The sequence below is a fragment of the Schistocerca gregaria genome, chromosome 4, assembly GCF_023897955.1.
Source record: "Schistocerca gregaria isolate iqSchGreg1 chromosome 4, iqSchGreg1.2, whole genome shotgun sequence".
NCBI classification, from domain to species: Eukaryota; Metazoa; Arthropoda; class Insecta; order Orthoptera; family Acrididae; genus Schistocerca; species Schistocerca gregaria.
Genome location: NC_064923.1, coordinates 660,639,681 through 660,653,246, shown reverse-complemented (window position 1 = coordinate 660,653,246; position 13,566 = coordinate 660,639,681). Strand labels below are relative to the sequence as shown.

The 13,566-nt window shown below is 39.7% G+C and overlaps 1 protein-coding gene across 1 annotated transcript in view; it reads right to left on the bottom strand.

The window, feature by feature from the left end:
* The window catches only part of LOC126267852 (hydrocephalus-inducing protein-like), a 54,388-nt gene that overhangs the window by 32,287 nt on the left and 8,535 nt on the right, over positions 1–13,566 (bottom strand). The window contains exon 2 of the mRNA XM_049973161.1: positions 2,043–2,167. Within this exon, the coding sequence (XP_049829118.1) occupies positions 2,043–2,167 (125 nt within the window). The remainder of the gene's footprint in view (positions 1–2,042; positions 2,168–13,566) is intronic.

Here is a 13,566-nt window from a genome sequence, read left to right as displayed (position 1 = left end):
TACATCAGTCTTGAAATTTGAAAATTGTTAACCAAGAAATTATCCTACATGCAAAATTCTTGTATGTATATAAATATAAAGGAACTATTTGTTTAGAAAAGAAATCACTGCTAAGGACAGTGTTATTTCACAGAAATGTATGTTTTTTCAAGTAGGGGGATTAACTTCCAAATACATTATGTAAATTTAGATCTTGCTTGATTTGGGCTGATGTCCTATGACTGATGATTTGTTATGTTCAACAGAGAAATGTGAAAACTTAAAAGCTCAAGAGTACATTCTATGAACCATGTTGTAAATAATTATCAGAGTATGATAAAATTAGACACTTAGGTTATTAGTCGTACATTTCAATGAATTTTCTTGTCTCAACAGTCAATATGTATTTTTTTTTAAATTGTAAATGAATTTTCTAGGCTTCTATGTACATCGGTTAGTTTGTATGAACAATTAGAAAATAGTGTGGAAGACATTCACGTTTATGATAATAAATTGTGTATAAATGGTAAAACGAGATGTATAGATTTCTGATTTCACGCACTGATTTTGGTCCTCAAGCTACTCGACTATGTCATAATTCCAAGCCATTAATGACTCTGATTACCTGTATTTATCCCGAGTACTGCATTATTGTATCTCATTGAAACTTGACTTGTGTGCAAACTCATGCTTAACTCTGTTTTGGGTACACCTAGTTACCGTAACTGTGTGTGTACTCAAGGAGTGTGTGTAACTATTGATTGAGGCTAGATGTTTCCTCTAACTATTCTTAAATATGATTGAACTGATTTAAATATGATTCATTTTGTTGTGTCAAAACATTTCTGCTGGTGTGTACCCAGTGTGGTTTGGATTCATGGGTCAGTCCGCACATCGAAAGCATAGACCCTAATATTTTTTCATTATTTTCTAGTTTCATGAGTCAACATATCCTTATATACTCTGGTTTATGTGGCTGATTGTTTTTGTGCTATACTCTTACTTATGATTGAGTACATTCTTCTGGGAATCGCCTCTCTTAGTGAGTTTTTTGTGTCAGCTCACTCATCATACACTTAGGCTCTGAGTTTTTTCTTCTCTTTTGATGATTTTGGAGGTGTGACTTTATAGATGTAAATGTGCAATTTGTAATTCTAGTACTTTACATTGCCTTAGAGTTGTAGTGTTGTAATGTTGTAGTTTTGACTTTGTATCATTTGTCTTGGGACAGAATGTTCCACAGATCTAAAAATCTGAATGCCATGTTCTCATATATGTATAGATTATGACTTGTATAGCAGATATTTTTCTTACACTTTCTGTAATGTATTACATATCAGGTATTTTTAACATCTGTATTCTATCTTTTGGCATCATTTTTTGACCTTACAGTAGGTCACAAAATATTGTAAACACATTGTTTCCATATTACGTGAGGGGGATATTGTAATGGGACATACTCCTCTAGCATTACTTATCCTCAACAGCAGTTGTCAATACCAGTATTACTTTTTGAATTCTGGACACGTCAGTACTATTTCAGTAGGTTCTCTGTAAACTTTCATATAATTTTATATATGGTATGTTATATTTCCAGCTAAAATTTAAGAACATGAATTACTTCATAAAATATTTTAATCTCGATGTTATAGTCAATAAGTACTAGTACTGAATGTACAGTTAAAATTATTTTTTTTAGAAAGATTTGAAATTACGGACTGTTGAGAACTTAAAATTCTGTTACTGTGATCAGAACTGATTTTTTTATGTACATATAGAGATACATAAAAGGACCATATGGAAGGAATGTCGGAGCAGCAGTTACCACTAACATTCATGAAATGTGTACCACATGGAAAAAGTAATCTCGGAAGAACCAAGAAAAAATGGCATGAATAAGGGTGATCACAAAGACAGATGATGCATCATGACTAATCTCTTTAAATTGAATGTGATGATGATAGTTTCTGACTATATTAAATAAACTTCTAGCATGACTACTGCACATAAATAAAAAAATGATAAAATACTTATTTCTTCAGCAACTCTAAAACCATACTCACCTGTTTCATAATTAACAGTCAACAGTTTACAGAAGTCGCCAACAGTTTGAGACTGAAACGCAACACAAAATTCCATTGCTCCTCCAGCCTGCACACGTCCAGTTCTCGGTTCCACAGAAAACGGACTACGGTAAGAAACATATTATACAAGATAAGTATAAGAGTGATTCCTCAATGGCAATTCCAATAGCAGACTAATATTGTACTGAATGTCAACCATTCAAGTTAATGTGGCCATAAAACATATTCTAATACACTCTAAGACAAAAAAACTAAACACCATGAAGGAATTGTCTGAAGGGGATGGAAATTGGTAAATCGTATGTAAAAAACAAACAAGTGATTACAATTTCAGAAAAAATTACATGATTTATTCAAGAAAATAAGCTTCACAAATCGAGCAACCTCTGGCCCTTGAGCAAACAGCTATTCAACTTGGCATTGATTGATAGAGTTGTTGGCTGCCCTCCTGAGGGATGTCACACCAAATTCTGTCCAACTGGCACACTAAATCATCAAAATGCGAAGGTCACTGTCCCTAATGTTCCAAATGGAGATCTGGCGATCTTGCTGGCCAAGGTAGGGTATGGCAAGCACAAGCACATGCACTCTTATCATCTGCTGGTGGGCATTATACCCCAGCATGGTTTGCCATGAAAAGTAAGATAACAGAGTGTATAATATCGCCAACATGTAGCTCTGCTCTAATGTTGCCACAGATGACAGTCAATCCTGCTATGAAACAAAATAGCACTCAAGAACACCATTCCTAGTTGCCAAGTAATATGGTGTGGACTTCAGCCTGGAATCTCATTGACTGAAGTAGAATTGTCTTCAGTGATGAGTCGCACTTCAAACTGAGACTCAATGACCAGTGAAGACATGTCTGGAGTTGCCCACACAGTGATGGGATAGCAACCTGACTTGCCTGCCATATAATCCAACAACCAGGAATGATAGCCTCAAATGACACTTCTAATAGCTGGACGGACCCTTTGGTTCTCATCCACAGCACCCTTACAGCATAGTGGTATGCTGATGATATTCTACACCCCGTTTAGCTGCTATTCATGGCAAGCCATTCAGGTCTTGCATTTTAGCAAGGTACTGCCTGCACACACATGGTAAGACTTTCTACTGCTTGTCTTCAAATTTGCCAAACCCTACCTTGGCAAGCAAGATCACCAAATCTCTCCTCAATAGAGGATGTTTGGAGCATTATGGGTAGGTCCTTCCAACCAGCTGGGGACTTTGACAATCTAACACAAAGTTGGACAGAATTTTGCATGATATCCCTCAGGAGCACATTCAACAACTTTATCAATCAATACCAAGCTGAATAACTGTTTATATAAGGGTCAGAGGTGGACCAAATCATTATTGACTTGTTCAATTTGTGAAGATCTTTCTCTTGAATAAATCATCCAGTTTTTCCTGAAACTGTAATTGTTTCTTTATCTGTACATGTACATCATATCTAAAGATCTAAGTCAAAACAAGGCCCCAGGAGTAGACATCATTCCATTAGAGCTACTGATAGCCTTGGGAGAGCCAGCCATGACAAAACTCTTACCATTTGGTGGAGAAAATTTATGAGACAGGCAAAATACTCTCAGATTTCAAGAACAATACAGTAATTCCAATCCCAAAGAAAGCAAATGTTGACAGGTGTGAAAATCACCGAGCTATCAGTTTAATAAGCCACAGCTGCAAAATACAAACACGAATTCTTTACAGATCAATGGAAAAACTGGTAGAAGCCGACCTCAGGGAAAATCAGTTTGGATTCCGTAGAAATATTGAACATGGGAGGCAATACTGATCCTACGACTTATCTTACGAGATAGATTAAGGAAAGGCAAACCAACATTTCTAACATTTGTAGATTTAGAGAAAGCTTTTGACAATGTTGGAATACTCTCTTTCAAATTCTGAAGGTGGAAGGGGTAAAATACAGGGAGTGAAAGGCTATTTACAATTTGTGCACGAATGAGATGGCAGTTGTAAGATTTGAGGGGGATAAAGGGAAGCACTGATAGAGAAGGGAGTGAGACAAGGTTGTAGCCTAGACCCAATGTTATTCAACCTGTATATTGAACAAGCAGTAAAGGAAATAGAAGAAAAATTCAGAGTAGGAATTAAAATCCATGGGGAAGAAATAAAAACTCTGACATTTGCCGATGACATCGTAATTCCGCCAGAGACAGTAAAGGACCTGGAAGAGCTGCTGAACCAAATGGACAGTGTCTTGAAAGGAGGATATAAGATGAACAGCAACAAAAGCAAAACAAGACTAATGGACTGTAGTCGAATAAAATCGGGTGATGCTGAGGGAATTAGATTAGGAAATGAGTAGTAAATGCGTCTTGCTATTTGGGGAGCAAAATAACTGATGATGGTCGAAGTAGAGAGAATATAAAATGCAGACTGGCAATGGCAAGGAAAGTTTTTCTGAAGAAGAGAAATTTGTTAACATCGAGTATAGATTTAAATGTCAGAAATTATTTTCTGAAAGTATTTGTATAGAGTGTATGGAGGAAGTGAAACATGGACAATAAATGGTTTAGACAAGAAGAGAAGCTTTTGAAAAATTGTGATACAGAAGAATGCTGAAATTGTGTGGGTAGATCACATAACTAATGAGGAGGTACTGGATAGAATTGTGGAGAAGAGGAATTTGTGGCACAGCTTGACTAGAAGAAGGGATCGGCTGCTAGGACATATTCTGAGGTAGAAAAGAAACACCAATTTAGTATTGTAGGAAAGCATGGAGGGTAAAAGTCATAAAGGGAGACCAAGGTATGAATACACTAAGCAGATTTGGAAGCATTTAGGTTCCAGTAGTTACTCAGAGATGAAGAATCTTGCACAGGGTAGTGTGGCATGGAGAGGTACATCAAATCAGTTTCTGGACTGAAGACCACAACAACAATGACAGCACCACATCACATCTACTGATTTCCATCCCATTTGGATAATATAACATATAATGTTGGATCAGAAACTGCTAACGTCACAAGATAGGCTTTTCTGTACTTTCAAAATTACTATATGCAGTAAAAGTGAAGATATCTGTTCGAAGTAATCATCACAGTATATGTTACACCTCATACAAAATGTTGAGTTATTATGATATGGGCCTACAAGGTTCAAATAGTTTGCACTGAAGATAGTCACACAGTGACCAAAATTGATCTGTGAAATAAAGAATATCAATCTTTAAGACCAACGCTGCCATTTATCGAAAATATATTGACAATAATATGGTCATGGTGCACATGGTTCCCAATGGAATTGGGCACCCTTTGGGTAATTCCTTTGTGATGTGTCATTTGTTTTGTCTCTGAGAGTATTTCATTCTACTTCATTTATTACTGATATAGGTACTGTACTATAAACTGATTTGTATTTTCCTTTAAACTTTTCTATTTCACATATATAACAAACCTAGCAATCAAGGGGTGGGAGAACATACACATAAAAGAAAATTATAATTAGGCAAGCTTTTGGACCCAGCAGCTCCTCCTTCAGGCAGATGGGTTGAAGGAGAAGGAAGATGGGTGAAGGAAAAGAACTGGGCAGATCTATGATAAGAGGCAGATTTGGGGAAAATCACCCAGAACCACATGTCAGGGGAGAGTTACGATACAGGATAAGAAGGAAAGACTGATTGTTCGGGACTGCATCAGATGAGATTTGAAAACCTGAGAGCTTAAAGGTGAAGACAGTGTAATATGCAAGACAGAGATTACTGATCAAACTTTGTGTATGAGTCAGAAACAGTGAAAAGCTAAGAGCATTGTAGGTAACAGAGGTGGGAGGGGGGCAATGAAAAATAGATGGGTGAGACAATGAAAGATGTAGAAAACTAAAGCAAATTGAAGAAAAAAGTAGTTACTTTGAAGAAATGCTGAGATAGAAGAAATTAATATAAATGAAGGCCAGGTGGGTAGCAAGAACCAAGGACATGTAGTAGCAAAATTAATGTAAATTAAGGCCAGGTTGGTGGCAAGAACCAAGGAATGTAGTAGCGCTAGTTCCCACCTGCGGAGTTCTGAGAAACTGGTGTCTGCGAAAGAACCCAAAAGGCATCTGTGGTGAAACAGGCACAGAGATCATGATTGTTATGTAGAGCTTGTTCTGCAACAGGATATTGAATGTTGCCAATATATACCCCCTGCCTATCCTCATTTATCCTAATTGACAATTTGGTGGTAGTCATACCGATCTAAAGGCCGAACAGTGTTTTCAAACAGCTGGTATGCGATGTGTCATTTCACAGGTGACTCTCCCTTTCATAACTGTTTTTCAGAGCTAGTTCAGGTGGTGGTAAGAGGATGCATAGGGCAAGTCTTGCAGCAGGGACAGTCACAGGGGTAGAGGCCATAGGGTAGGGAGATCTAGCAAGAATATTGTGTATATTGGGAGAGCAACAAAAAGCTGTCCTAGGTGTGGTGGGTAAAATGTCAGACAGAATGGATCTCATTTCAGGGCACAATTTTAGGAGGTTGTGGCCTTGTCAAAGTAGCTGATTAATACATTCCCAACCAGAATAACACTGAGTGTGCTCTGAAGTTGTTTTTTGGAGAGAACAGCAGCACCAGGATTGAATTTGATGGGCTGGGTAATCTGCTTTTGAACTAGGCTTGTGGGATAATTATGTCCACTGAAGGCTGAGATGAGAGTGATGGTGTATTGCTGTATGGAGCCTGCATCTGAAAAAAATACGTTTGTCTCAAATGTCAAGCCTTTATCGGAGGGAGACATGGAAAAGATGACAACTGTCAAAATGTAAGTACTGTTGTTTGTTAGCACGTTTAATGTTGACATAAGTGTGTAGCTGGCCCTAAGTGACGACAAGATACACATCAACGAAAGTGGCATGGGATTTGGAATAGGACCAAATGAATTTTAATTTGGAGAAGGTATTCTGAGATTTCAGGAATTTTAACATGTCATCCTCACCATGAGTCCATATGGTAAATATGTCATCGAGGTATCTATGCAAAAACAGGAGCTGTAGATTTATGGATCCCAGGGGCAAAAAATGGTTCAAAAGGCTCTGAGCACTACGGAACTTAACATCTGAGGCCATCAGTCCCCTAGAACTTACAAAGATGGTCGTGTGAAACCCAGCCCGCGCTATTTGTCCACGAGACTCAGAGGGCCACAGACACGGGTTCACAGGTAGATGCCGTGTTTCTTGACTTCCGCAAAGCGTTCGATACAGTTCCCCACAGTCGCTTAATGAACAAAGTAAGAGCATATGGACTATCAGACCAATTGTGTGATTGGATTGAAGAGTTGCTAGATAACAGAAAGCAGCATGTCATTCTCAATGGAGAGAAGTCTTCCAAAGTAAGAGTGATTTCAGGTGTGCTGCAGGGGAGTGTCATAGGACTGTTGCTATTCACAATATACATAAATGACCTTGTTGACCTTGTGGATGACATCGGAAGTTCACTGAGGCTTTTTGCAGATGATACTGTGGTGTATCGAGAGGTTGTAACAATGGAAAATTGTACTGAAATGCAGGAGGATCTGCAGTGAATTGACACATGCTGGGGGGAATGGCAATTGAATCTCAATTTAGACAAGTGTAATGTGCTGCGAATACATAGATAGATAGATCCTTTATCGTTTAGCTACAAAATAGCAGGTCAGCAACTGGAAGCAGTTAATTCCATAAATTATCTGGGGGGTACGCATTACGAGTGATTTAAAATGGGATGATCATACAAAGTTGATCATCGGTAAAGCAGATTGAGATTCATTGGAAGAATCCTAAGGAAATGCAACCCGAAAACAAAGGAAGTAGGTTGCAGTACGCTAGTTCGCCCACTGCTTGAATACTGCTCAGCAGTGTGGGATCTGTACCAGATAGGGTTGATAGAAGAGATAGAGAAGATGCAAAGGAGAGCAGCACGCTTCATTACAGGATCATTTAGTAATCGCGAAAGCATTACGGAGATGATAAACTCCAGTGGAAGACTCCGCAGGAGAGATGCTCAGTAGCTCAGTACGGGCTTTTGTTAAAGTTTCGAGAACATACCATCACCGAAGAGTCAAGCAGTATATTGCTCCCTCCTACGTATATCTCGCAAAGAAACCATGAGGATAAAATCGGAGAGATTAGAGCACACACAGAAGAATACCGACAATTCTTCTTTCCACGAACAATACGAGACTGGAATAGAAGGGAGAACCAATAGAGGTACTCTGGGTACCCTCCGCCACACACCGTCAGGTGCCTTGTGGAGTATGGATGTAGATGTAGATATCAAGGTGAAAAAGAGAGATAATGGCCACTTTCTCGTCCCTCGGTTTACTGAATGATGTCATGTCATTTTATCAGTGCTGTCTATGTCCCGTTTGGTTTCATTGTAGTAGAGATTGATGTTTGTCTTTTTTTTCCTCTGTCAACTCAACCACTTTGTTATCATTGTGTTGTGTGGAAAGAAGTAGGAGATTTTTAATAGGCTTCAGTTTGGAGATGTATGAAACCAAGGTAACTGGTGCGTTGCGTTCAAGCACGTAATTTAACCTTTGAACATGGCAATTCACAGCCTTCTATATGAGATATTATTGATTTTATTAGATCTTGAAGTAATGCACGTAAAAATTTTAACAATTTCAACCTGTGTAATTTATGAATATAGTTCAAATGGCTCTGAGCACTATGGGACTTAACTTCTGAGGTCATCAGTCCCCTAGAACTTAGAACTACTTAAACCTAACTAACCTAAGGACATCACACACATCCATGCCCGAGGCAGGATGCAAACCTGCAACCGTAGCGGTCGCGCAGTTCCACACTTAAGTTCCTAGAACCGCTCAGCTACTACGGCCGGCGATCCCAGGAAAGCCCTCTTCAAGCAACCCATAAAAAAGTTGGCATATGAAGGGGCCATCATGGTTCCCATAGCTGTAACGGATTTGTTTGTATGTCTGCCCCGAAAAGGTGAAGCAGTTGTTGGTCAGTATAAAGTTGATAGACCTCTCCAGTTATTTTCCTTCACCCCTCTTCCAGACTCTCAAGAGCTATATGAAACTCACCTTAAAAAACAACTTTAAGCAAATCAACAGTCCAACACTATAATATTATATATCATTTATTGCAAGAAGTAATGTGTTGAAGTAATTATCGTCATAACTCAACAGAATTACTCACAGACTTTTCATGGCAAATGAATATATAGAACAAAACATTTATATATATATATATGAAACAGATTTGCTGCCCAATACCTACCTTCAGAAAAGGAAATGCTTAGTACTGCCAACAGACTCACATGAAAGTAGATATGACAACATCTTCCTATTAATCCATTTCATAATGATCACCCCCTGAGTTTGATCAAATATTCTGGTTACATTGCATGACAAACGTCAATGTGTTAAACCTTGCCAGAATCACAGAATTGTCTACTTTTATTTTTTGTATGCATATTACATTTTAGTTGAAATGGGTGTGACATACGCATTATTATTCAAGAGGAAGCATGCTTTTTTCATCATTTTTAGGTGAGTGTCAACTTTGAAGAGTCACAGAAGTCATAAGTAATTAGGAGAAAAATATCCTTTTCACATTTTACAGATACAGCGTAGTTCTATTTGAAGATGGATTTTCATTAGTCATTTCATCACTACAATGTCCAGTGCAAGGCAATACAGTTAAGCTTACATTTGTAGCTATTGTGGTAATGAAGCATGGGTGTAAATCTTGAACATTTTTCAGTTACGCTGTATGTCATTAATAATGAATACTCCCAGTGTTTGTCAGTTGAGAGTCTGTAATGCAATTGCTTTAGTAGCAGCAATATATATGAGGTTGTGGTAGAGTGTAGTTGTCACACCGGCTCACTGCCACTGCTGTAATGCACAATACACATCTACTACCAGCAAAGAATGGCAACTTCACAGTCTCAGTCCAATACAGCACTGATGCATAGAATTTGTGTTGTAAGCAGAGAGAAATAATATGGGAAATTCAAAATACTTGTATACACATGCAGCTTTCAATAAATGAACAGTTTTAAAATAAATGAAAATTCAGTTAGCTGGAATAAATTTTGCAGGAAATGATGATCAATACAATAAAACCTACCTTAATCACTTTCACTGCTGATGAGGTCTCACTGATGGTACTGCAGTCATCTACGTGGATCGGGAAAGGTTATATTGCTATGTCAAGAAAGTAGGATCTTTATGCGCAATTGTCTTCAAGTTTGTGTACATGACTCACTGAATTTCTCCAGAGATTTTGGGGAAACATTTTCCAGAGCGGAACGGCACAACTGTAATGTAATATTTATCTTAAAATTTTTGTTCTCCTTTGCTACCTCTTCCTTGACAAATGATAAAATAAGTTCAATGGTGATGAATTCGCAGTGTGCCACAGGCAGAAGTTTAATTTCCTTGACTAATAGGTGCAGTACACTTTCCAGAAGGTATTCTTGTAACCTGAATCACAGATGGACTAATCCTCAGATGATGTGACATTAGATGGAACCTCTGCATTATTTATTTCCATCCATTCAAGAGTAGAATCCTTTCTCCGTTTCACAGATGGATTTTGTGAAACTGGATTTATCATTGTATAATCTGGAGCCTGATCTAAAACAGCCACAGATCTGTTCGGTAATTTTTCAACAATCCTCCTAAACCACTATTTGTTATTTCTGGCAGTCATCTCAGAATGATAATCTGCACATCCTTTTTTGCTCAATAAAACATAAGACAGAATTTAGCAGGAAAACATCTTCCTTCCCAATTCAGCATATTACGTGCTTGAATTTCTCATTTCCAGCCATTCCATTCTAGCAAACTTCCTTTGCAATAATTATACACTTTTTCTAATGCAAAATGTTTTTTTTTTCCTGCCATCCAAGCTTCCAGGAATGATTTGTGCCACACCAATTCTCATCCAGTGTTTCAAAAGTATCTTATTATTTCCTGTAAGAACTCTTCTGCTTTCCCTACTGCTCAGTTCTTTTCCATCAGCAATAGTTTTTTGTTGAACTTTTTGAACCTCAAGCCCAATTACTGAAAAGCAGAATGACAGATTGTTTCACATGTATCAGGAAAGTATTCCACTTCAGCATTCAAGTTTTGCAGTAAAGCTGTTACTGTGGCAAACTATTTTCCACATAAGAAGTCACGGATTTTCGTTCTTATGATCCCCTGAGTAAACTCACCCAACACAAACTTCTGTCACCTGCCAGAACTCGTTTCTGTTACACAGGACATGAAGATTCTCTATATTTTCTCAAAATTCACTTTACTCTATTCTCCCTAATACCAAGACATTCGAAAGTTCTCTTTATTGGTTGCGATACACCCTATTTGTTTTCAGCTTCAAAGTAATCATGCACACTGATCACTGCAAATTTTACAAAAATCCATTAATGATGCATTGCTTAACACAAGCAGAAGGCAACTCATTGCATTATGAGCACTGTTTCACATGAGTACACAACAAGAAACGGGATAATAATTGAAACTTCCTGGCAGATTAAAACTGTGTGGCCGACCGAGACTCGAACTTGGGACCTTTGCCTTTCGCCTGCCAGGAAGTTTCATATCAGCGCACACTCCGCTGCAGAGTGAAAATCTCATTCTGGAAACATCCCCCAGGCTGTGGCTAAGCCATGGCTCCGCAATATCCTTTCTTTCAGGAGTGGTAGTTCTGCTAGGTTCGCAGGAGAGCTTCTGTAAAGTTTGGAAGGTAGGAGACGGATACTGGCAGAAGTAAAGCTGTGAGTACCGGGCGTGAGTCGTGCTTCGGTAGCTCAGATGGTAGAGCACTTGCCCGCGAAATGCAAAGGTCTAGAGTTCGAGTCTCGGTCGGGCACACAGTTTTAATCTGCCAGGAAGTTTCATATCAGCACACACTCCACTGCAGAGTGAAAATCTCATTCTGGAAACATCCTCCAGGCTGTGGCAAAGCCATGGCTCCGCAATATCCTTTCTTTCAGGAGTGGTAGTTCTGCTAGGTTCGCAGGAGAGCTTCTGTAAAGTTTGGAAGGTAGGAGACGGATACTGGCAGAAGTAAAGCTATGAGTACCGGGCGTGAGTCGTGCTTCGGTAGCTCAGATGGTAGAGCACTTGCCCGCGAAAGGCAAAGGTCCCGAGTTTGAGTCTCGGTCGAGCACACAGGTTTAATCTGCCAGGAAGTTTCATATCAGCGCACACTCCGCTGCAGAGTGAAAATCTCATTCTGGAAACATCCCCCAGGCTGTGGCTAAGCCATGGCTCCGCAATATACTTTCTTTCAGGAGTGGTAGTTCTGCTAGTTTCGCAGGAGAGCTTCTGTAAAGTTTGGAAGGTAGGAGACGGATACTGGCAGAAGTAAAGCTGTGAGTACCGGGCGTGAGTCGTGCTTCGGTAGCTCAGATGGTAGAGCACTTGCCCGCGAAATGCAAAGGTCCAGAGTTCGAGTCTCGGTCGGGCACACAGTTTTAATCTGCCAGGAAGTTTCATATCAGCACACACTCCGCTGCAGAGTGAAAATCTCATTCTGGAAACATCCTCCAGGCTGTGGCAAAGCCATGGCTCCGCAATATCCTTTCTTTCAGGAGTGGTAGTTCTGCTAGGTTCGCAGGAGAGCTTCTGTAAAGTTTGGAAGGTAGGAGACGGATACTGGCAGAAGTAAAGCTATGAGTACCGGGCGTGAGTCGTGCTTCGGTGGCTCAGATGGTAGAGCACTTGCCCGCGAAATGCAAAGGTCCCGAGTTTGAGTCTCGGTCGGGCACACAGGTTTAATCTGCCAGGAAGTTTCATATCAGCGCACACTCCGCTGCAGAGTGAAAATCTCATTCTGGAAACATCCCCCAGGCTGTGGCAAAGCCATGGCTCCGCAATATCCTTTCTTTCAGGAGTGGTAGTTCTGCTAGTTTCGCAGGAGAGCTTCTGTAAAGTTTGGAAGGTAGGAGACGGATACTGGCAGAAGTAAAGCTGTGAGTACCGGGCATGAGTCGTGCTTCGGTAGCTCAGATGGTAGAGCACTTGCACGCGAAAGGCAAAGGTCCCGAGTTCGAGTCTTGGTCGGGCACAAAGGTTTAATCTGCCAGGAAGTTTCATATCAGCACACACTATGCTGCAGAGTGAAAATCTCATCTGGAAACATCCCCCAAGCTGTGGCTAAGCCATGGCTGCGCAATATCCTTTCTTTCAGGAGTGGTAGTTCTGCTAGGTTCGCAGGAGAGCTTCTGTAAAGTTTGGAAGGTAGGAGACGGATACTGGCAGAAGTAAAGCTGTGAGTACCGGACGTGAGTCGTGCTTCGGTAGCTCAGATGGTACAGCACTTGCCCGCGAAAGGCAAAGGCCCCGAGTTCTAGTCTTTGTCGGGCACACAGTTTTAATCCTCCAGGAAGTTTCATATCAGCGCACACTCCGCTGCAAAGTGATAATCTCATTTGGGATAATAATTGTTTCCTGCCCAACAAAAAGCCCCTACGTAAATGCTGCAACAACCAATAATGAAATTCACACAACACATAATGATTGTTACTTTTGTTCAGTG